This window comes from Neoarius graeffei, chromosome 2 (assembly GCF_027579695.1).
Source record: "Neoarius graeffei isolate fNeoGra1 chromosome 2, fNeoGra1.pri, whole genome shotgun sequence".
NCBI classification, from domain to species: domain Eukaryota; kingdom Metazoa; phylum Chordata; class Actinopteri; order Siluriformes; family Ariidae; genus Neoarius; species Neoarius graeffei.
In genome coordinates, this window is record NC_083570.1 from 95,552,349 (window position 1) to 95,576,813 (window position 24,465).

The 24,465-nt window shown below is 40.8% G+C and overlaps 1 protein-coding gene across 3 annotated transcripts in view; it reads left to right on the forward strand.

Moving 5' to 3' along the window:
• Nucleotides 1-24,465, forward strand: part of sh3rf2 (SH3 domain containing ring finger 2) — a 126,547-nt gene that overhangs the window by 26,964 nt on the left and 75,118 nt on the right. For all 3 annotated transcript variants that reach the window (XM_060915232.1, XM_060915231.1, XM_060915233.1), the window contains exon 2: nucleotides 23,789-24,055. In XM_060915232.1, the coding sequence (XP_060771215.1) occupies nucleotides 23,789-24,055 (267 nt within the window). The remainder of the gene's footprint in view (nucleotides 1-23,788; nucleotides 24,056-24,465) is intronic.

Sequence of the window (24,465 nt, forward strand, 5' to 3'; positions counted from 1 at the left end):
AAACTTAATTCATACATTTAAGTTTGCAGAAAGATTATGTACTTATAAATACATCTCATCTCATTATCTCTAGCCACTTTATCCTGTCCTACAGGGTCGCAGGCAAGCTGGAGCCTATCCCAGCTGACTACGGGCGAAAGGCGGGGTACACCCTGGACAAGTCGCCAGGTCATCACAGGGCTGACACATAGACACAGACAACCATTCACACTCACATTCATACCTACGGTCAATTTAGAGTCACCAGTTAACCTAACCTGCATGTCTTTGGACTGTGAGGGAAACCGGAGCACCCGGAGGAAACCCACGCGGACACGGGGAGAACATGCAAACTCCGCACAGAAAGGCCCTCGCCGGGCACAGGGCTCGAACCCGGACCTTCTTGCTGTGAGGCAACAGCGCTAACCACTACACCACCGTGCCGCCCTATAAATACATTCATGAAGAACATTTATTGTCAAATGTAGCATAATTTTGAATAATAACGATAAGCATATTTGGCAGTGTGAGGTCACTGTGAGCCTTTAACAAAAGAATAATCCGGAGCCGCCTTTTGTTAAATGGATCCCAGTGACATCACACTGCCAAAAATGCTTATGATTATTATTTGAAATTATGCTGTATTTGACACATTTGGACAACTTCACTTGGTTAGTGTGTTTATAAGTACATAATCTTTCTGCAAACCCAAACTAATGAATTAAGTTTTCTACTCCTTTAAAGCAGATTAATTCTCCTCGGCTTTTGCTTGGCCCAATGTTGGGCAACCCTCTCATAGTCCGTCTTGCTGTCATCCATGCTGATGTGGATCAAATTGTCCAGCGAGTGCTTTTTGAGCCAGTCGCTGTGATCAGAATTGACATTTTCGTTGTCATGACAGTTGTCTGGTTTTGTGTGTCATCACTCACGTGGGTTTGCTGATGTTTAGTCGACCAATCTTTGATCGAAGCCATAATGATAATAGACTAGGTCAAACTTTTGTGATTAAAATCAGTCGGCTTTGTCCGTCTGATTGGGGACGACATCGGCAGCCAATGAAATCGCTTATAATGAATCGGAAAATTCTGGGATGTCTGACGTTTTCTTTCGATATTTTTATTGGACGGTTTGAACACGTGATCTTGACACAGCCAACAGATTACAGTTTGTTTACATCATACCACGCGGACATATTACTTTGAGAGAATCAACACAAACATTGGAAAAAAGACCGCTTGTTTAACACAAATATCAATCAATATGTAAATGGATCTGTTATTTGCTCTCCTATGTGTAGGTGCAATTTGTAATTAAGTGGTCAATCTCATTAAATCAGTCTCATTTAAATCATTAAATCAGTCTCATTAATTAATCTCATTAAATCAGTCTCATTGAATCAGTCTCATTAATTAATACCATTAATTTTGGTGCTTAATAATAAATTACCAAACAGCTAAATTATGGTATATTCCAAATTATTATGATCACTTACCGTATTACACAACTCATATGCACCTTGGAATTCTTTGAGATTGGGTACTTCAAAAATATCGGTACAACAAATAAACACACAGTTTCAATAATAATTGAATTTATTATAACAAAGATAAAAATGAATAATAGCAGTTGGAATCATTATATACAAATATGATATGGTCATATACTTGAGCGTGTGTGTGCGTGCGTGATAAAAAATTAAATATTAGCAATTGAAATACATTCAAATATGATATGGTCATATACTTGAGGAGCGTGTGTTTGTGTGTGGGGGAGGTGACCACGTGTTTCTAAGTAGTACAAAAGAGTTAGCTTTGGTTGCTAGCTAAGATGTGTTTGTGTGTGTGTGGCCACGTGTGGAGATAAAGATTAGCCTTGTGTTGCTAGCCAAGATGTGTTTGTGTGTATGTGGCCACGTGTGGAGATAAAGATTAGCCTTGTGTTGCTAGCTAAGATGTGTTTGTGTGTGTGTGGCCACGTGTGGAGATAAAGATTAGCCTTGTGTTGCTAGCCAAGATGTGTTTGTGTGTATGTGGCCACGTGTGGAGATAAAGATTAGCCTTGTGTTGCTAGCTAAGATGTGTTTGTGTGTGTGTGGCCACGTGTGGAGATAAAGATTAGCCTTGTGTTGCTAGCCAAGATGTGTTTGTGTGTATGTGGCCACGTGTGGAGATAAAGATTAGCCTTGTGTTGCTAGCTAAGATGTGTTTGTGTGTGGTGTGTGTGGCCACGTGTGGAGATAAAGATTAGCCTTGTGTTGCTAGCTAAGATGTGTTTGTGTGTGTGTGGCCACGTGTGGAGATAAAGATTAGCCTTGTGTTGCTAGCTAAGATGTGTTTGTGTGTGTGTGGCCACGTGTGGAGATAAAGATTAGCCTTGTGTTGCTAGCTAAGATGTGTTTGTGTGTGTGTGGCCACGTGTGGAGATAAAGATTAGCCTTGTGTTGTTAGCTAAGATGTGTTTGTGTGTGTGTGGCCACGTGTGGAGATAAAGATTAGCCTTGTGTTGCTAGCTAAGGTGTGTTTGTGTGTGTGTGGCCACGTGTGGAGATAAAGATTAGCCTTGTGTTGCTAGCTAAGACAAAGGAATGCTAGCTAAGGTGTGTTTGTGAGGCCTGTGGCCTAAACAAAAAGAATTAACTCTGGATGAGTGTGACCACGTGGTGGGAACAAAATAATTAGCTCTGGTTTGCTAGCTAAGGTGTGTTGTGAGGCCTGTGGCCTAAACAAAAAGAATTAACTCTAGGTGAGTGTGACCACGTGTTCCTAGGTAGGACAAAGAATTAGCCGATAGCTAACCCACTAGCTCATAACATTACTAAATCCACTGAAATCTTGATGAGGTCAAAATATGTGTAAGAATGAAATTAAGAGTGTTAGGAAGGAATAGAAGAAGCATGCAAAACCTATCTATTAAACACAACTGAGAGATCAAAACAAAATAGAACTATCATCAATTCAACACCCTAAGTGTTTACAGTGTACACAGTTAAACCGTTCCTGAGTTTAAATTCACACTGCTTCATAAAACTAATTCCTAAGACTAGTCTTTTTGCCCAAAAATGCCAGTCTTACTTCAGTATCTCGCTTATAGTGCAAGATTATGGAGATATGTTCCGAGACTTTTGGAGTTTCACAGTTGTGGAGGCCTCCGTGAAGCGCAGAGAATTTCTTGGTCCGACGCGTGGTCGCTCGTGATGAAAAGAAGTCTCTGATCAAACAATGTGCACAGCGCTTTAATTAGAAGGAATCCGGTCGCTTCTAACTTTAAATTAACTGCTTTGGGCTGCAGTCGTGCGTACTTATAATGAACAAATGAAACCGGTTGTATTTCAATCTGAGTTAGAATCACACGATTCTAGAGTTTACCGTGGCCAAAGGTAAGTAAAAGAAAAGCGCTAAATTCTCATTCTTGCCAGAAAGACGTCTTTATCTGGGTTGCTCGGCCGAGCGGATCTTTTTGTGCCTGCAGACGGCTGGTCCAGACAGGAGAGAGACAGCCTCTTTATGTCAGTGTGACCTGAGTCACATCCGCGCCAAAAGAAGGAGAACGGAAGTTTGCTCAGTTACTTATGGCTTCCTGGAGGATGTGACGTAGGTGATCCCGCCCAGGCGTGACGTAGGTCAACGCGGAAGTTGGTTGATGGGAAATGTAGTCCTTAGACGGACTGACTGTGTGCCTACATATGTATCTAGTTACTTGTGGGTAGGAAATTTAACGTATCGGTATAAATCTAAGCGTATCGGATTTTAACTAAAGCGACTAAGCGTATCGGCAGGCAGAGCAAGCGTATCGGGCCCGATACGCTAAAACGCTTTGGGGAAAACCATGTATCGGATATATGCCATTCCTGAATGAAATGTCTGATATTGCAAAAATATTCAGCCATTATTATTATTATTATTATTATTATTATTATTATACATTCCTTTCGGATGTTCAGCGCGTCTTTCTCCTTCAAAATTCTCTCAAAAGCTTCCGTATTTAACAAATCAAACCTGGCGGCCATTTTTGTTTACAAATTGCCACAGTCGCTTTGCTAGCACAGAAGTTTTACATCTCCAACGTGTGATGTCATGTTGTCTTGACAACCATGCAATATTGTAAACCATATTCAATGCTCATTCTCCATTGGGTAGAGTGGCGTAACACACGTAGGTTAAGCGATATGCTAACAACATTGCATGCTATCAAACCAAATGAATGAAACCTGCTAGAAGGGAATAGAACACATGTTTTTATTCCATCGGAATAGTGTTCTGTATGGATAATAATGACTGATATTACACAACAAAAACAAAGATTTTTCCTAACATTTGTTATGTGTAGTTATTTAAGAGATCTCACCAGGATAACACGACATGATGCAGTTTAAAAATAAACTTGATTTGGACGTGTCAAGTTCCTCCTGCGGCATGTATGAAAGCTTCTGGGGAATCTGGCGAGCCCAGGACTCAGAAGCCTGACGGACGAAGATAAGATCAATACCAGGGTTAGAAGAAGTTTACAAGCGAACAGAGTCAGTCTCTCTCTGTCCTAATCATCGATCGTCAACTACGCATCCTTGGCCATGCCCTGCGGAGACCCACAAAAGATTTGGTGTCAAAGTATGCTTTATACTCTCCAACTCATGGGACCACATCAAGAGAAAGACCAAAGTTGGAGTTCAACATATCTCACCTGCTGCGTAATGAACATGAGATGAGTTCAGAAGAGATCAGGAATGCTGCCCAAGATCGTGTTGGTTGGAGAAGATTCACCAAGGCTGCTTGCTGTTGTTCGCCCAAAGAATGACGCAACTGACATAGTTTTATCATCATAAATGGTACGATACAACCCTGCTATCTATAACGGACTCTTTGGGGGATGTCCAAATTGTTTGTTATACCAAAAAGTTCGTAATACTAAATTGGACCCACTTGACCCACCAAACACTCACTCTTACGTAAAGCAAGGCCAACTGTGTTTAATTTATATTTACGCTTAATTCGCTTCCATAAAGGGATCAATAAAGCTTTATCTAATCTAATCTAATCTAATCTAATCTAATCTAATCTAATCTAATCTAATCTATATTTACGAAGTAAAGGAAATAAGTCACTCTTGCCATCATTTGCTTGCTGGATCTTCTTTCTTTTCAGCCCATCCTGCTGATGGCAGTTATGGACAAATTCTTGGAGCTCTTTTTCTTTAAAAATTGAAACTGAATTTTTCGGGATACCATATTCTTTAGACAAATTCGCTGCTTTCTCACCACGCTGTAGATGGTCCAGGATAGGAAGTCTGTCCTTGACGGATAGTATCTTACGTTTACGAGTGTCATGTAATGGATGCAGATGACAGATATAATTGCAGGAAGAGTGTTTGTTTAAAAACTGGCAGGCAAAGAGTTCAAAAACAGAAGACAAAGGCAGGGTTATGGAACAGGCAATGGTTGAGTAAGGCACAAACAGAATATCAGGTAATCACAAAGGCAAAGTCCAAAATAGCAAAGCGATTCAAAACCAGTAAAGCAATACACAGTACAAAGGCTTGGTAATACGAGACACCAGGTACAGCATGTATACTTCGCAAAGTCTGTGTGTTTAGGGAGTCCTGATAAACGCGCTGTGATTGCGCTCTAATCCAGAACAGGTGCATGGTAATTAGTCCTAATGGCACTGTGCGCTCAAAGTGTGTGGACGTGATGATGAGTAGCCATGACAACAGTGCTTACAGGGTAAAGACTTGAGTAAAACTGCTTTTAGCTGAAAATAATTGTTTGAAGTCTATGATTGCCATTCTCGATAATTGTTAGTGATCGACACCTAAGCGAGACTAGTTAAGCTTTTGTTTTATGGCGTTAACGCGTATTGTTAACTTGACTGCGGACTCGATAACTTATTGTTTGTCTCTGCTGGGAAGAGAAGCATATGCCTCATTTTTTTTAAAGACTCTGATTCATTGTTATTAAAGGAGAACTGAAGGCAAATTTTTTATAATCAAAATTCTGTTTATCTCATTTTATTAAATACAGGAATGCATTTTTGATCGCTATTTTGTTGCTGCTACAGCAAGTTCTGATGTTTGAAATATGCTCTGTAATATATCAGTCCATGTGTCAAAGCGATGGCCGTAAACGAGATTCGTTGAGACCTGTGCGAGACATCGTAGGACGGAAGTAAAACGTACAGCGGAAATCAAAGCGACCGACATCTGCCAACGTCGTCAAAAGACACGCGCGCCCTCTTTCGAATGCTGATGTGATCAAGCCGGAAGTTTTGTTTGTTTTGATAGCAAAGTTTGTAGGCAGTAATCGTCATTTAAACTTGTTTTTGTGCAATATTTTGTTTGGAAAACAGTTTTCAAAATGGCGGCACTGACACCTGGCTGACACTTCTTTACGTTTCGAAGTCTCACACAAGTCTCGTGAAAATCGCGCGGATAAGCGACGCCTGCCGCGGACCAAACGAACTAAATTCAACACAGCTAAAAAACGAATAGGCCGATAAGTATAATATTTAATTGCAATTAGCTGCCAATATGAGTCACGATATAAGGTTACTAAAAGCGAAAACGTAATTGAATAACGCGTTAATTAAGAAATAAAGCAAGTTTAAAAATGACTTTGGTTCTCCTTTAAAGGCTGGGGGGACAAGCTTAGTTCGTTATATGTGAACATTTGTCGTAAGAGTTCATTATAGCGGTGTTTCAGTGTACTTTGAACAAAAGTAAAGCAAAATATATTGAAGTTTTGATGAAAAAAAAAAGATTCTGCTCGATTCTGCTTGGGTCGGCTGATTGTTGTGATTTATGGCATTCCAAACACGTGTGTTGCCAATAGTGAAGGTGCACTCTCCCCTCTGGTGGACAAACTACACAACAGCAACACTCATGGTTGAAGGATCCATCTTCTGTCTCTCCGTTTCTTTTTTTTGGCATCTCAGCCGTTACAAATGCACATACTGATTTATCAGCAATTAGCTCATATCGGCATGATGGTTTATCGGATGGGCTCTAGTATCCACGTTAGATTATCCCCCCTTTTTTTAAAGATGTGTATGGAACCAGTAATGAATGAATGGTATGAAAAAGTGTTTGGGGCTGATCTCTTTTCTAGATTCATTCAGGTGATTGAACAGAGAGAAACACCCCTTAGATGTGAGCTTCTTTTGGGCAGATAGTTTTCATCTTGCTTCACTGACACATCAGCGACCCATTAATAGCAGTGATTTGAGAAGGCAAAAGCGAAATACAGTTGCAGGTGCACTGATTGCGAACATGGTGAATTATTAGCTTATCCGGCTGACAGGCGAGAAGCTTATGCCATCATGTGATATCTGTCCGGCGTCGTCCACATTTCACGAAAATCGCTTCTTCTCTCTCAATTCTTCACCGAATTTTATTCTTTTTGGCAGGAAGGTAGGTCTGCCTGGGGTGCATATAGCATTGACCCAAATTTGCATAATTGCAATTAATAATGAAGATATGGAGTAATTAAGCCCTAACGAGCAGTTTCCACACAACTCGCTTCTTCTCCCTCAATTCTTCACTGATTTTGATTCTTTCTGGCATGAAGGTAGGGGTACCTAGGGTGCATGTACCTTCTACCCAGATTTACTTACAATTATTAATGAAGTTCTGGACTAATTAAGGCTTAATGAGCAGTTCAACAAAAATCACTTCTTCTCGATCAATTCCTCACTGTTTTGGATTCTTTCTGGCAAATAGATCGGTATTCCTAGGGTGTATATAGCTTGTGTGTGTGTATAGCTTGCAACATTTATTGCGCAAGGTGGCCCACTTTAGATCGTTCCTTCTGGACTAGACGGGACCAGAGTGAGCTACGCTGTCATTGACGGTCTCATTTATTCTGTCATACTTTTTTTTGTGCGAATGCCTTTGGAGAAGAAACTGAAATAAATGGACACTTGTTCAAATTATACAAAACGACACATGATAGATCTGTCGATTTAGGAATTTTGGTGTGAATGAAAGGGTTACAGCTTTGTTTATCATGTTTGTTATTCAGAAAAAAACATGATAAACACAGTGAAGCATTACAGAATTAGAAAAAAATAGAAATGATTTCTATCTTTCTGTAAATGCATGTGTATGTGTGTGCGCACCAAATCTTATTATGCCATTAGTGAGACCTCATCATAGCATGCATTGCTCCACGCTAATAGTTTAATTATTAAGTTATTTATAAATATTGGATATTAGCCCTGTTCTCACAACCAGACGCTTAATCTGTATTTCGTGAGAGTTGCAGCCTGGTAATGATTTAGATCAGTTGTTCCAACCCTGATCCTGATGTATTGTTTTTCTTTCTCAAACACACCCATGTTGATTCAGCAGTGGCCTTTTATTTATCTGGGCTGAGTTTCCAAAATGCATCAACAGCCATTGTAAAATGGTGCAAGCTTTACCCTAACATCTGAGTCTCTCTCTCTCTCTCTCGTTGGACAAAAATTAAACATTTCTAAAAGCACGTCCTAGGAGATTGAGTGTTTGAATCCCACTGCCACCTGTGGACGGAAGTCTGTGAGGTCGTAACTGGGTTAGCTGGGCAGGAAGAAAGGCGTCTACACACATACAATACCTGTCAAAAGTTTGGACACACCTTCTAGTTCAATGTTGTTGTTTTTTTCTTTTCTTTATTTTTTATGAATTAAAAGACACTTCATGTCTTAAAGTAATGATGGATGCCATTTCTCTTTACTTAGTTGAGCGGTTCTTGACATAATATGGATTATTAGAGTTGTGGAATAGGGCTATTTACTGTATATCGTTTACTATTTACTGTTTGATCTCAAATGCATTAAGAAGGGAAGAAATTGCACTAATTAACTTTTGACGAGGCACACCTGTTAACCCCGATGACTTCCTCATGAAGCTGGTGACACACCCCGGCGACTTCCTCATGAAGCTGGTGACACACCCCGGCGACTTCCTCATGAAGCTGGTTAAGAGAATGCCAGTAGCGTGCAAAGCGTCAAGGGAAACGCTGGCTATTTTGAAGAATCTAAATCTCAATATGAAACCCATTTTAACACTTTTGTTTCCTACATAATTACATATATGTTCTATATGGTAATTCATAGTTTTGATGTCTTCAATATTGAAAATAGTCAAAATACAGAAAGATCATTTGAATGTGTCCTTCAAGTGTGTTTAGCTGACCTGTTTATCTCATCTCATTATCTCTAGCCGCTTTATCCTTCTACAGGGTCGCAGGCGAGCTGGAGCCTATCCCAGCTGACTACGGGCGAAAGGCGGGGTACACCCTGGACAAGTCGCCAGGTCATCACAGGGCTGACACATAGACACAGACAACCATTCACACTCACATTCACACCTACGGTCAATTTAGAGTCACCAGTTAACCTAACCTGCATGTCTTTGGACTGTGGGGGAAACCAGAGCACCCGGAGGAAACCCACGCGGACACGGGGAGAACATGCAAACTCCACACAGAAAGGCCCTCGCCGGCCCCGGGGCTCGAACCCAGGACCTTCTTACTGTGAGGCGACAGCGCTAACCACTACACCACCGTGCCGCCTGACCTGTTTATATTTATAAATAATAAAAAAAAGGGTAGCTTCATGAGTCTCATAGGACGTACATCGGCCTTTATACTTAATGTAATGCAATAGGGAAGAACTACTAGTGCATCTCAAAAAATTAGAATATTGTGAAAAAGTTCAATATTTTCCATCAGTTATTTAAGAAAGTGAAAATGTTATATATTATCGACTCATTACACATAAACTAAAATGTTTCAAGCATTTTTCTATTTTAATTTTAATCAATATGGCATACAGTACAAAAACATAAAAAAACCCATCTCAAAATATTAGAATATTTCATTTCGAGTTTGAGTAAAACAGTATGAACACAGTGTATCTCTCGGTCTAGTTCAGTACACACAACCACAATCATGGGGAAGACTGCTGACTTGACTGTTGTCCAGAAGATGATCACTGATGCCCTCCACAAGGAGAGTAAGCCACAAAAGGTCATTGCTGAAAAGGGTGGCTGGAAAAGGTGCACAAGCAACAGGGATGGCCGCAGTCTTGAGAGGATTGTCAAGAAAAGTTGATTCAAGAACTTGGGAGAGCTTCACAAGGAGTGGACTGAGACTGGTGTCAGTGTATCAAGACCCATCACGAACAGACATCTTCAAGAAAGGGGATACAACTTTCGCATTCCTAATATCAAGCTACTCCTGAGCCAGAGGCAATGTCAGAAGTGTCTTATCTGGGCTAAGGAGAGAAAGAAATGGACTGTTGCTCAGTGGTCCAAAGTCCTCTTTTCAGTTGAAAGTACATTTTGCATTTAATTTGGAAATCACGGTTCTAGAGTCTGGAGGAAGAGTGGAGAGGCACAGAATCCAAGGTGTTTGAAGTCCAGTGTGAAGTTTCCACAGTCTGTGATGATTTGGGGTGCCATGTCATCTGCTGGTGTTGGTCCACTGTATTTTATCAAGTCCAAAGTCAACACAGCCATCTACCAGGAGATTTTAGAGCACTGCATGCTTCCATCTGCTGACGAGCTTTTTGGAGATGCTGATTTCCTTTTCCAGCAGGACTTAGCACCTACCCACAGTGCCAAAACTACTACCAAATTGTTTGCTGACCATGATATTACTGTGTTTGATTGGCCAGCCAACTTGCCTGACCTGAATCCCATAGAGAATCTATGGGGTATTGTCAAGAGGAAGATGAGAAACACCCGACCCAAAAATACAGATACGCTGAAGGCCACTATCAAAGCAACCTGGGCTTCAATAACACCTCAGCAGTGTCACAGACTGATCACCTCCATACCACACCGCATTGATACAGTAATTCATGGTAAAGGAGCCCCAACCAAGTATTGAGTGTATAAATGAATATACTTTTCAGAAGTTGGACATTTCTGTATTGTAAATCCTTTTTTTGATTGATCTTAGGGAATATTCTAATAATTTGAGATACTGGATTTCTGATTTTCATGAGCTATAAGCCATAATCATCAAAATTAAAACAAAAAAGGCTTTAAATATTTCACTTTACATGTAATGAATATAGAATATATGAAAGCTTACCTTTTTGAATTAAATTATGAAAAAAGGAACTTTTTCATGGTATTCTAATTTTTTGAGATGCACTAGTATATAGTCTTGTCTATAACAACTTTTTTTGTGAGGTACAATCTCTCAATAATCATGTACAAATATAGATATAACAAAAATGATTAGACATGCCACCACACCCAGTTTAAATGTTGGGGCAAGACAGTTCATGTGTAGTGCCTGAGGTTAGCTGCCTTTTTTTTTTGGAAGCTAGCCCATTGCATCCTTTCAAACTGCTGCTCATGTCAGGGGTGGCATGTTGGAGGAAAGCGCTATCCGCCCACCTCCGCACACACGCCCACGTTTGGCTAACGTCACTGTAATTGACAGGTAAAAGCACTTGGGCTGTTTCACAGTCAGAGGACTAAAGTGGATTATATGGAATGGATCAAGTATTACTGAAGTACAATAAGTACTTGTGAAGTGAGGATTAGGTCTGCACGAAGAACTAATACCATCCCACCTGCAAATTAGCAATTCATTTAAGCACATGCACATGCCAGCCTGACATACTGTTAAGTAACCCCATTTTTGACCATTTTTTTTATGTTTCAGCTTTATTTGGTCTAGTTTGAAGAGGTTGCCAATCCTAATATGAAGCTTTCTTGCGGCCCCTGAATAGTTTAGTTGGAGCGTCATTTCGTACTTGAAGAATTATTGCCAACAAAGTTGACTACAAATGGATTTAATAAGGTAACTTGTCTGTCAGAAATGTCCTCTCCGGTAATGTGGTCCTTATTAAAGTTAAAAAAAAAAAAGTTCTTGGACAAGTAGTTTATGATTCTGAAAGTCCAGGTCCGTATAAGTACTGGCACCTAAGGCTTCTTAAAATGATCTACAATGGTTACCAACAACAACAACAAAAAAAAACTATGATGTTTGTCTGTCAAAAAAATGTCCTCTCCGGAAAAAGAATGATGCTCTCAGCGTTAGTATAGATAATCGTATGGGGCCGAATAAAATTAAGGATTAATTTCACGAGTTATTTCAAAGTTTTTCGCAACTCGAGCAATTTCAAAACTTTGAAATCAACAAGTGAAATTGATCCTTAATTTAACGAGGAACCATACGATTACTTGTTTATAATATACAGGGCCAAAGTCATACTTCGGAAGCCATTCAAGTTCACAACGTTTTGTCATTCACGTTTTCTGAATCAATCGGGGCGTGAGACTATCTTGCACATTTGAATCAGTTTCTAAAGCGTCTTTCATCATGACACGGCGACACGACACGAGGATTTTGAAAGCGGTTTACAACATTTTACTGGACCTTCTTTACAAAAGCCATTTTGTTGACAAAATTTGCTCATTTTTGTAACCGTAACCAAGCAACGAACTAGCCAATAGCATTTCAGAAATACGGCCCCGTGTTAAGGAAAAAAGCCCTCCTTGATTGACCAATCAGAATTGAGTAATTTGGCACTATGTATTATAAGCCAGGTAACAACACGATGCTGTTTGTATTCTCGCTACAAATTCTTGCCACTGACAGCATTCAGCAGAAAATAAATTTCCATCAAGGGCCTCATTTAGTTCAGAAACTGTGCCAAAAAAATTTACTTGATTTTTTAAAAAATATTAATTACACAAACTGAGGCGGCACGGTGGTGTAGTGGTTAGCGCTGTCGCCTCACAGCAAGAAGGTCTGGGTTCGAGCCCCGTGGCCGGTGAGGGCCTTTCTGTGTGGAGTTTGCATGTTCTCCCCGTGTCCGCGTGGGTTTCCTCCGGGTGCTCCGGTTTCCCCCACAGTCCAAAGACATGCAGGTTAGGTTAACTGGTGACTCTAAATTGACTGTAGGTGTGAATGTGAGTGTGAATGGTTGTCTGTGTCTATGTGTCAGCCCTGTGATGACCTGGCGACTTGTCCAGGGTGTACCCCGCCTTTTGCCCGTAGTCAGCTGGGATAGGCGCCAGCTTGCCTGCGACCCTGTAGAACAGGATAAAGCGGCTAGAGATAATGAGATGAGATACTTGTGCTATGGTTTAATCCTTTGTATTTCATCACATTTTACATTTATTTGTACCAGAAAATAAAAAAAAATTGACCATTTGCTTTTTTTTTTTTAAATTGACTTCCAAATATCTCTGTTGAGACAAGAAATCAACAGTGGTGAACAGGGCAAAGGATTTTGCAAGGGATTAGCGGCAGGTTTCCAGGTCGCTCCGTTGTGTGTAGTTATTGATGTTGATTTTAAAAGTAACTCAGTAAGTTACACAGGGAAATGAATACTTGAGTCTGAGTGAAAAATACTGTAGCGAGCGTGCAGAGTCTGGAGACAGAAATCTTAGTTTCTCGGTCGTTAGCCTGTACTACTTGCTCTCGATAGCACTGGCTTGACCGCTTTATTAGCATCCGTTAACACTACTGATGAACGCTACACCGGCTGGAAGGTGACTTCGCTGCTGCGCTGACAGTGCTGACTCGTGGTTAACCCTGTAGGGTTGAGAGCTTCGCCAGCGAAGCTTGGCAGGTTTAGAATGAGTAGGTCATGTACTGAGAGAAAAAACTCGAAGATTTTTATCATACAAGCATGATAAACATATAGACAGAAACTTTACATTCCTATGTGCCCACTGGCAAATAATATTATAGTTTTTAAATTGCCTAAATTAGATGAAACATAAAACTTGTCTCCTTCGTCAGTCACACTGGAGTTGGAACGCTGAGCACACACGCATTCATAAAAGACTATTCACATGGTAACGCCATGATAATCACTTTCACTCTTTCGGTTTCCATTGGTCTCTCTTTTGTGGTGGGATTGCCAGTCGTAAACAGGATAAAATCTGTCAGACATAGTTTAGCTTATTTGGAGGTAAAACTTGTTGCGAGATGGCATGTGGATTTTATGCGCTTTGGATGATTCAGTACAGTGAATCAATTCACGATTCGTTTCACAATTCAGGACAGCAATTCAGTTCATGATTCAGGACAGCGATTCGGTTCAATCTTGAGAACTGCAACACTGATGATGAACGTGCCTCCCCCCCAACCCCAAACCCTTGACTCGATCCAGCCAAAGATCAACTTGAGTAAGTGTAAATATATCTTCTATTTCTGATGAGCAGATTGGTTGATGTGCGTGCGCTATAGTGCATACACAGGAAAAATGGCAGCAATTTTATCCAGAGTTTAAAGTATTTTCCTCAAAATGGTTAATTTTGCTCTGTTTTAAGTTTAGAGAGTAAAATTTGGAGTTGGAGTGGGAGCAAAATTACAGAGTAATTGTGTAAGAGTTGATTGTGACTCTGAACTGAGTAAAATAGTACAAGAGTTAATTTCAAGACACACTGAATAGAGTCAAATGCCAAAATAAAGTCAAAGAATGGATAAATGAAGGTGTTGTAAAAATCAGTTTTAGAACCGTTGGAATGTGTGAAAAACATGACCTTACCCATTGTGACTTGACCTGATGGGATTAAGAGTTGGCAGTGGGTGGGGTTTTCACTCTTCTCATTGAATGAATGGAAATTTGTTAAACTTCTCATTAAATACCCCTCCCACTGCCAACCCTTTATCCCAGAACAATAGGACATACATTTTTTCGATGGCCAGTTACTTGTGCAAATCAGTGGAACAGATTTAAGTTTTTGTGTTTGATCCATTCCTCAGACTGAACAGAATCGCCTCAAGTGACCAGAACGTTCCGACAGAATGTTTCGCACATCTCATCTCATCATCTCTAGCCACTTTATCCTGTTCTACAGGGTCGTAGGCAAGCTGGAGCCTATCCCAGCTGACTATGGGCGAAAGGCGGGGTACACCCTGGACAAGTCGCCAGGTCATCACAGGGCTGACACATAGACACAGACAACCATTCACACTCACATTCACACCTACCTGTACGGTCAATTTAGAGTCACCAGTTAGCCTAACCTGCATGTCTTTGGACTGTGGGGGAAACCGGAGCACCCGGAGGAAACCCACGCGGACACGGGGAGAACATGCAAACTCCGCACAGAAAGGCCCTCGCCGGCCACGGGGCTCGAACCCGGACCTTCTTGCTGTGAGGCGACAGCGCTAACCACTACACCACCGTGCCGCCCAGTTTAGTAATTTGAGTAGGGAAAAATGTAATTCCACAAACCCAACTAAACATGATGATAATAATAATCAGTTGAATTTATATCGCGTCTTTCTGATACCCAAGATCGCTTTACAGTTGGGGGGGGAGTCCAACAAAAGGAGGTCAGGATGTCATTCCAGTGGTGTAGCTGCCACAGTCCCACGAAGATAAGTCCCACACCGCCTGCACAGCTGCCATGACTCCGCCAGGCAACATTTCTCGGAACACCACGCCATGGATCCACAAAGCGAGCACAGACGCACCGCCATGCAGAGCGCTGGTATGTCCCAAATCAGCTGCCGCGATGCCACCGAGCAACATCGCTCGGAACACCACGCCAAGCACTAAAACACCGCCGCACAGAGCGCTGGACAACCATGATGTTAAAAGAGCAGCGAGCTCACTGCAGTCCATAGCGAGGAGCACAGGCATCACCCACGGCGAACCAAGGCCTGGAGGGAACTGACGCCCAAAACCGGGTCCGGAGCTACACCACAACCGGCGGACAAAACACCCAAACAAACATCAAACTACACAAAAACAAAAAGGGAAAAAAAAATAAATAAATAAAAAGCTCCGGTGAGAAGCAGCAGCCAGAATGCATACAGCGTACTCTCAACCGGAAACAGGAAAGAGAAAAAAAAATGATGACCCCACTGCAAACCCCAAGCCTTAACCACACTAAAATTGTATTTGTAGGACTTTTTGTAATGTTTGAACATGCTATTATCTTAGTAATATGCGTACATGTAATATACAGTTAGGTCCATAAATATTTGGACAGAGGCAACATTTTTCTAATTTTGGTTCTGTACATTACCACAATGAATTTTGAACAAAACAATTCAGATGCAGTTGAAGTTCAGACTTTCAGCTTTAATTCAGTGGGTTGAACAAAATGATTGCATAAAAATGTGAGGAACTAAAGCATTTTTTAAACACAATCCCTTCATTTCTGGGGCTCAAAAGTAATTGGACAAATTAAATAATTGTAAATCAAATGTTCATTTCTAATACTTGGTTGAAAACCCTTTGTTGGCAATGACTGCCTGAAGTCTTGAACTCATGGACATCACCAGACGCTGTGTTTCCTCCTTTTTAATGCTCTGCCAGGCCTTTACTGCAGCGGTTTTCAGTTGCTGTTTGTTTGTGGGCCTTTCTGTCTGAAGTTTGGTCTTTAACAAGTGAAATGCATGCTCAACTGGGTTGATCAGGTGACTGACTTGGCCATTCAAGAATATTCCACTTCTTTGCTTTAATAAACTCCTGGGTTGCTTTGGCTTTATGTTTTGGGTCATTGTCCATCTGTATTATGAAACGCCGACCAATCAGTTTGGCTGGATTTGAGCACACAGTATGTCTCTGAATACCTCAGAATTCATCCGGCTGCTTCTGTCCTGTGTCACATCATCAATAAACACTAGTGACCCAGTGCCACTGGCAGCCATGCATGCCCAAGCCATCACACTGCCTCCGCCGTGTTTTACAGATGATGTGGTATGCTTTGGATCATGAGCTGTACCACACCTTCGCCATACTTTTTTCTTTCCATCATTCTGGTAGAGGTTGATCTTGGTTTCATCTGTCCAAAGAATGTTCTTGCAGAACTGTGCTGGCTTTTTTAGATGTTTTTTAGCAAAGTCCAATCTAGCCTTTTTATTCTTGAGGCTTATGAGTGGCTTTCACCGTGCAGTGAACCCTCTGTATTTACTTTCATGCAGTCTTCTCTTTATGGTAGATTTGGATATTGATACACCTACCTCCTGGAGAGTGTTGTTCACTTGGTTGGCTGTTGTGAAGGGGTTTCTCTTCACCATGGAAATTATTCTGTGATCATCCACCACTGTTGTCTTCTGTGGGCGTCCAGGTCTTTTTGCATTGATGAGTTCACCAGTGCTTTCTTTCTTTCTCAGGATGTAACAAACTGTAGATTTTGCCACTCCTAATATTATAGCAATTTCTCAGATGGGTTTTTTTTTTCGCAGCTTAAGGATGGCTTGTTTCACCTGCATGGAGAGCTCCTTTGATTGCATGTTTTCTTCACAGCAAAATCTTCCAAATGCAAGCACCACACCTCAAATCAACTCCAGGCCTTTTATCTGCTTAATTGAGAATGACATAACGAAGGAATTGCCCACACCTGCTCATGAAATAGCCTTTGAGTCAATTGTCCAATTACTTTTGGTCCCTTTAAAAACAGGGTGGCACATGTTAAGGAGCTGAAACTCCTAAACCCTTCATCCAATTTTAATGTGGATACCCTCAAATGGAAGCTGAAAGTCTGGACTTTATATCCATGCCCATTATATAACTATAACTTGAATATGTTTCAGTAAACAGGTAAAAAAACAAAATTTGTGTCAGTGTCCAAATATATATGGACCCAACTGTAAGTAACTAAACACTAGAAAACAAGACTAGATGTCCATCAGGTTTCCAAGTTGAACTGTAAAATGTTTCGTGATTTCATGCACAGTGATGTTAATAAACACACTGCTGAGCACTGGCTTTCTAAAACTTTCCACCATTATCGTAATTGTTTTCATGGGCTGGTAGGCAAAACAGAGCTCTCGTTTGAAGGTTTTTAACATTCAAATATTAACTGTAATAGGAAAACTAGTTAGTGTTAGTACACAGTGAAGGTCTAGAATAACACATAAGTATGCGATTTGAGACACGTCTCTAGTTAATGTTGTTGTAAGTTTGTAAATTGCCGCTGTATAAAAGGAATAAAACACTTAACGATGTGCTGTTATTGGAAAATTATCAACTTCAGACGGACCTCATCCTTTAACCGCATGTCCTGTCTTTACATCAAGCTGTTTTCCAGCCTCACCTGTGAATAGTTGTGTGAAGTCTGTTTTTATTCATTTCAGTCCTCAGATTTTATACAACTTTGATACAACTAATTAGCAACTCATATCATTAATGCTGAAGGTTCTTGTATCTTTGCAAATAATAAATAATCATTGATTATTAACAGTATTAAATGAATAAAGAGTAAGCATTATCTATACAGAACAGCAGCGACAGGGTGCTCCAGGCAGTGTAACAGACTGTTTGTGTCTGAGCAAAATAAAAAATAGGAGTACATAAGGAATATGCGTAAGAAAACACAGCACCTGGAAAGATGGATGTTAATGCTAAATTATGTAAATATGAAATATTGTTTCACAAAAATGGAAGAAATGCTTGATTATGTCGCTCAATTTTCCAGTCGCAATCAGGAAATTTAGCAACTAAATACACATGAAACAACCTTTTCACACTGAACATTATAAGCCTGTGATATCTAAATCTTTGAATCCAAAAATACTGCTCTGTGATGATTTTACTGTTAAATATATATATTATTTACCAGCTGGGAGGTCCGTATTAGGGCTGGGTATCACCAGATACCTCACGATACGATACTATGGCGATATTTTGCCCACGATAACGATAATATCACAGTACAGCGATTCTGCGATAATCGATATATTGCAAGAAATTTCAACCACATCACAATATCTGTGTCACTGAAGAAAATCAGAATTTATTGACCACTGTAAAATTACATTTCACATACATAACTACACACTCTTGCCAGACATATATTTGTCTCTGTTCTACTGCTGGCAAAACCAAGAGTTGCTTCACTACAACATACAGAAAATTCCCATTTCTGTGCTAGTATTATCAACTTTTCTGTAAGCATGGACACATCAGTGCTGCTTAACAAGCAGAATCAAATTGTTTTATGAAAACTTAAAACTTGCACTGCAGACTGCACATACATTTCAGTGCTAACACTAATATCAGTTTGTTCTTTGTAAACTTGAGAACATATACCGGAGAACATTTAACTTGTGCTTATTTTGCAGGAACAATACACTGTCTGAAACACATTGAAAAGTGCAGTGGGCATCTTAATTGGAGCATCTTAATTTAATTGGAGCGAAACAGGTTTTGCAAAGTGCATTCTCTTTGTCCGTCTCACTGTTTTTTTTCTCCTTTCCTTTGGAATCCAAAGTGCCTCCAAACATCTGCCTTAAAGTTCGGCGGCGTCTCAAGGTTTATGTTAACAGCCATACTTGCCTGTTTTTTTTTCCTCAATGCAACCGCCGGGGAAAAAAGAGAAGACGAAGAGTGCCTTGCAGTGAGGTAGCGGCACAGCGACACCTCGCGGAGCGGAGGTGCGGAAGTCGTACTGGATTTACAACCCGTCTGAAACATGATTTTATTATTTGAAAAAATATCGATATTCAAATTTTGAGTATCGATATTGAATCGGAAGACAAAGTATCGCGATATATCGCCGTATCGATATTTTTGCACACCCCTAGTCCATATGGTGAAATACTGTGACCGAGGTCTTGAAAGTACTGAGCGAGGTCTTCTGGGCCGAGGTCAGTATTCAAGGCCGAGGTCACGGTATTTCACCATATGGACCGACCTTAAGATGGTAAATAATATATTTAAATATATTTATTTTTTTCTTTACCAAATTCTAACAGAAAACGAGAGCGCCCGGAAGGGAAAACCGAGCCGAGCCGCTATTTTGAATCCTCATTCACGGCTGTAATGCAAATTGCTTCCTCCTCGGTATACAAGTGCACTTCCATGGCAGGAAAAAAAACCCCTACATTTTGCCGCCTATGTAGTCCCCTATTTATACAAAATTGAGTCATTCAGGATTCAGCCATGTTTTTGCTTGGTTTTAGCAAATTACAGGTTTTTAGCTTTCTCTTGAAATGTTTTCTTTTATTCCTTCTTCCTCAGGGGAGCAAAACTCGCTTTCGCTGTGAACACTGTTGTTATCGCTATCCATGCTGTAAAATTAATGCTATTCTCCTGAGAAATGCTGGCAAAAATTTATAAGATTTTTGATAATCTCATCTCATCTCATCTCATTATCTCTAGCCGCTTTATCCTTCTACAGGGTCGCAGGCAAGCTGGAGCCTATCCCAGCTGACTACGGGCGAAAGGCGGGGTACACCCTGGACAAGTCGCCAGGTCATCACAGGGCTCACACATAGACACAGACAACCATTCACACTCACATTCACACCTACGGTCAATTTAGAGTCACCAGTTAACCTAACCTGCATGTCTTTGGACTGTGGGGGAAACCGGAGCACCTGGAGGAAACCCACGCGGACACGGGGAGAACATGCAAACTCCACACAGAAAGGCCCTCGCCGGCCCTGGGGCTCGAACCCAGGACCTTCTTGCTGTGAGGCGACAGCGCTAACCACTACACCACCGTGCCACCCCTTTTTGATAATCTTATAAATAAATCTTATAAAAAAAGATAAATGTTGACAAAAAATGCTGCTATGTTTGTTGTTGTTGTGAACGAGCGAGTCGCCAGAGGTCCATAACTGGGGTCCATACCGTAGGATACGGACCCGCTCGCCAGCCAATCAGAGCACAGGATTTGGACCACGAAAAAAATAAATATATATGTTATTTCCCAGCTGGGAGGTCCGTATGGTGAAATACTGTGACCGAGGTCTTGAAAGTACTGAGCGAGGCCCTCTGGGCCGAGGTCAGTATTCAAGGCCGAGGTCACGGTATTTCACCATACGGACCGACCTTAAGCTGGTAAATAATATATTTATTTTTTTCTTTACCAAATTCTAACAGAAAACGAGAGCACCCGAAAGGGAAAACCGAGCCGAGCCGCCATTTTGAATCCTCATTCACGGCTGTAATGCAAATTGCTTCCTCCTCGGTATACAAGTGCACTTCCATGGCAGGAAAAAACCTACATTTTGCCGCCTGTGTAGTCCCCTATTTATACAAAATTGAGTCATTCAGGATTCAGCCATGTTTTTGCTTGGTTTTAGCAAATTACAGGTTTTTAGCTTTCTCCTGAAATGTTTTATTTCTTCTTCCTCAGGGTAGTAAAACTCACTTTTGCTGTGAACACTGTCGTTATCGCTGTCCATGATGTAAAATTAATGCTATTCTCCTGAGAAATGCGAAAATAAATGTTAACAAAAATTGCTACAGTGTTTGTTATTGTGAACGAGCAAGTCGCCAGAGGTCCGTAACTGTGGTCCATATCATAGGATACGGACCTGCTCACCAGCCATTCAGAGTGCAGGATTTGATGGAAACCAGACCACGAAAAAAATAATTAAGTTATTCCATGAAATTGAGTCATACATGAGCTGATAGCCGATGAGGCTTGTAGCGCCGAGTTGGCTATAAGCCATGTATGACAAGATTGAGTGGAATAATTGTTTTATTATATCCACATTCACTGGGTTTTGAGAAATGGAGCATTTTTATTTTTTGCAAATTCGATAAATAAAAACTTTATACAAAACGTCCGACAAAATCATTTCCACTTCGGCGGACTTCTTATAAACCTATCTGGCAGCACGAATTGACTTTAATGTTTTTTTTTTTGTAGAAAGTGCCATCTTGCTGTCGTGCCAAGGTATAGAATAGCTTTCGACACTTATTTAACTCTTCCTTGAACATTTCAGTTCTGTAATTTTCAAACTTCTTTGAGCTTTTCTCATCTCATTATCTCTAGCCGCTTTATCCTGTTCTACAGGGTCGCAGGCAAGCTGGAGCCTATCCCAGCTGACTACGGGTGAAAGGCGGGGTACACCCTGGACAAGTCGCCAGGTCATCACTGGGCTGACACATAGACACAGACAACCATTCACATTCACTTTAGAGTCACCAGTTAACCTAACCTGCATGTCTTTGGACTGTGGGGGAAACCGGAGCACCCGGAGGAAACCCACGCGGACACGGGGAGAACATGCAGACTCCACACAGAAAGGCCCTCGCCGGCCACGGGGCTCGAACCCGGACCTTCTTGCTGTGAGGCGACAGCGCTAACCACTACACCACCATACTGCCCCTCTTTATGCAGCGATATATGTTAAAATATACAGTATATCATAGTGTGGTGTGGAAGCCGCTCTGCTTGGGACAGGAAGGCTCTCCAGTGGGTGATTAAATCTGCACAATTCATCTCTGGAACAGTCTTCTCTTCACTCCAGGATATTTACACCACCAGGGTCATCAGGAGGACCCACAGTGTTATTAAGGACAGTACACATCCACAATATGGTCTCTTCACACATCTGCCGTCAGGGAGACGCTACAGGAGTGTGAAATCAAGGACAAGAAGACTCAAACAGCTTCTACCCACAGGCCATCAGACTCATGAACAATACGTTCAACACTGTCCCTCCACTCTCCATCACTCTCATTGATTGTTGCCTTATCTGTAGCATGAGACACAGAACACTTAACTTTTTAAACTCAGGTTCAACTCGGGTGTTTGTATTGTAAGGTTTTTTTTTTTTAATATTATTGTGTGTTGTTTTTCTGTAAAGGAAGAACGGCAAAGTAAGAATTTAATTCCATTGTCTGAACTGCTGTGCATATGACAATAAATGTCTTGAATCTATATAAATGAGAAACATGTAGTCAACTAGAAGGGCACTTGGTAGAGTGCATACCTCTGCCAAGCCACGTAATCGGATTTGCATCAAAATCAAATCAACTCTTTCTTGGACCATGGCCCATCTTTCCTCAAAATTTCATCAAAATCCGTTCACTTCTTTTTGAATTACATGGGGGAAAGACAAAAGAAAATCCTCGATCTGCATACATATCCGTATTTGCATCAAGATCTAATCAGTCGTTCCTTGGACCATGGCCCACCTTTCTCACAATTGCATCAAAAGCCGTTCACTACTTTTTGAGTTACAGTGAGGACAAACAAACAAAGGCGAAAACATAACCTCCTCCAACAAAGTTGGCAGAGGTAATAACTCGTATATAATTTTAGCCAGTTAAAAGAGAACTGAAGTCATTTTAAAACTTGGTTTACTTCTTAATTAACGTGTTCTTCAATTAAGTTTTCGGTTTTAGTAACCTTATATCATGACTCGTATTGGCAACTAATTGCAATTAAATATTATATTTATCGGCCTATTCGGTTTTTAGCCGTGTTGAATTGAGTTCGTTTGGTCCACGGCAGGCGTCGCTTATCCACGCGATCTTCACGAGACTTGTGCGAGACTTCGAAATGTGACGTGTCAGCCAGGTGTCAGTGCCGCCATTTTGAAAATTGTTTTCCAAACGAAGTATTGCACAAAAACGAGTTTAAATGACGATTACTGCCTACTTTTTTCAAACTTTCCTGATTGCTATCAAAACAAACAAAACTTCCATCTTGACTACGTCAGCATTCGAAAGAGGGCGCGCACGTCTTTTGACAACGTTGGCGGATGTCGGTCGCTTTGATTTCCGCTGTATGTTTTACTTCTGTCCTACGATGTCTCGCACAGGTCTCAACGAATCTCGTTTACAGCCATTGCTTTGACATATGGACTGATATATTACAGAGCATATTTCAAACACTCAGAACTTGCTATAGCAGCGACAAAATAGCGATCAAAAATGCGTTCCTATATTTAATAAAACGAGAGAAATAGAATTTTGATGATTAAAAAAAAATTGCCTTCAGTTCTCCTTTAAATCCAGCCAGTCAGTAAAGTCAAACAATACTTGTACAGAATGTTTTATTAATGGTTTTTCTTTTTCATAATATACTACTCATGTTTCTTGACTTTTTCTTGCCCTTCATTCATCTGTCTTATCTGTATTATCTATATTTGTTTTTCCAGCTGCTGGCTAAAGCTTTGTACGATTACCAGGGCAATGGACCCGGAGAGCTCACCATGAAATCCGGCGATATGGTTGGCCTGCGCTGGAGAGTGGATGACAATTGGTATTATGGTGATATTAAAGGGAGCAGTGGACTTGTACCCGTCAGCATGGTGCAGGTCCTTGGCGATCAAACGCAGCCTGTGCCTTTGTGCCGCGCTCTCTACGACTTCAACCTGAACAGGCTGGATCCAGATGACAGGAAGGAGTGTCTGGCTTTTATGAAGGTCTGTGTGCATGATTTTCTCAACAATACCCAACAGGGGTGAAAAATATTTGATGAACTCCACTTCATTACGATACTAAAGAATTGAGTGTTTTTGAAGTTGAATATGCTTGCTTAATTACATCTCCAAGAAAACCATACTTTGTATGTATAACTGTATGCTATACGTGAATAGAATGGGGCCCTGCTTGCAATTTCAACTTATATAGATGAAAGTCTTCTGGATTTACCCGGAAATCCGGATATTTGTCAAAACTCTTGAAAAACTCTGGTTTTCCGAATGGAGAAATTTATTTTTCGGATTTTTCACGTTCCTAGACGCGGTGTAATACTTCGCATCATCCTTGCATGGGCGCGGTCCTTAAATAGCCCAAACATAGTTCATTGATTAAAGACAGGTGTTCTTTGTTA